The 1,053-nt window shown below is 65.7% G+C and overlaps 1 protein-coding gene across 1 annotated transcript in view; it reads right to left on the bottom strand.

Annotated features, from left to right (window-relative positions):
• The window catches only part of EMIHUDRAFT_232689 (hypothetical protein), a gene marked incomplete at both ends in the record, with an annotated part of 4,203 nt that extends 3,150 nt beyond the window's left edge, over positions 1–1,053 (bottom strand). Inside the window, one exon of the mRNA XM_005782905.1 lies at positions 841–1,053. Coding sequence (XP_005782962.1) covers positions 841–1,053 — 213 coding nt within the window. The remainder of the gene's footprint in view (positions 1–840) is intronic.

Raw genomic sequence — 1,053 nt, 5'->3', positions numbered from 1 at the left:
GAACTGTCTAGTACGTGCCTCCCGCGTGTTCGTAGCCTGGCCCCGTCTGTGCCCCGTCTGTGCCGCGTCCTGTGCGCCCGAGATAATGGGAGATATGGGGAGATATGGGGAGAGATGGGGAGAGATGGGGAGATATGGGGAGAGATGGGGAGAGAGGGGGAGAGAGGGGGAGATGTGGCAGAGGAGGTTGACCGCCGGGTGTCACAAGAGTCCCAAGAGTCATAAGAGTCACACTCCTTGGAAAGGCTGAGACTCCCGAGCCGAGGAGGGAAGGAGGGACGGCAGCCGGGGAGTTGAAAGACGAAGAGGGGGGGGCGATCGTACCGAATCAGTCGTGCCGAATCAACAGGAGCCGACTACTTACTCGATGCTAATCCGACCGCCTTGATGGTCTCGGCCAAGTCGGTGGCGATCGGCTAATCTCGGCTAATCTCCGCTAATCTCGGCTAATCTCGGCTAAATCTCTCGCCTTGATGGTCTCGGCCAAGTCGGTGGCGATCGGCTTCTCGCAAAAGATGTCCTTGCCGGCGTTCGCCGCCGCCGTGATCTGCTCCGCGTGGAACTGCGGCGGGCAAAACCGGCGGGCGGTCACGGGAGGAGCAAGGGAGGAGTTTCGGATGGGCGAGGGAGGGGCAAGGGAGGGCAGGGGAGGAGCCGCTGAGAGGACGGGGCCGGGCGGCCGGAGAGGCGGATGCGCAGGGAGGGAGGAGGAGCAGGCGGTGGCGGCGGAGGAGGCGGCGGTGGTGGGAGGGCGAAGAGGGAGGGGAGGGAGGAGACGGGGGCGGCGGAGGCGCGGAGGGGCGAATCAGGCGAGGCCTGCGACGGCGAGCAGATCCAAACCGCGTCGACGTCGGGGTGGTTGATGACCTCCGTGTCGTCGCTGGTCCACGCCATGCCGGGGTAGGTCTCGGCGGCTGCCTTGGCCTTGGACAGCGTCGGGTTGGAGATGATCACCGGCCGCGCGTCGGGGCACGACGACAGCGCCTCGAGGTGCACGAGCCCGATCCGGCCCGCGCCAATAATGCCGACGCCGATGGGGTTGTCGTCCACCAT

The sequence above is a fragment of the Emiliania huxleyi genome (assembly GCF_000372725.1).
Source record: "Emiliania huxleyi CCMP1516 chromosome Unknown EMIHUscaffold_184, whole genome shotgun sequence".
NCBI lineage: Eukaryota > Haptophyta > Isochrysidales > Noelaerhabdaceae > Emiliania > Emiliania huxleyi.
Note: the sequence above shows the minus strand (reverse complement) of the source record. Positions and strands in the feature narration are given on the sequence as shown.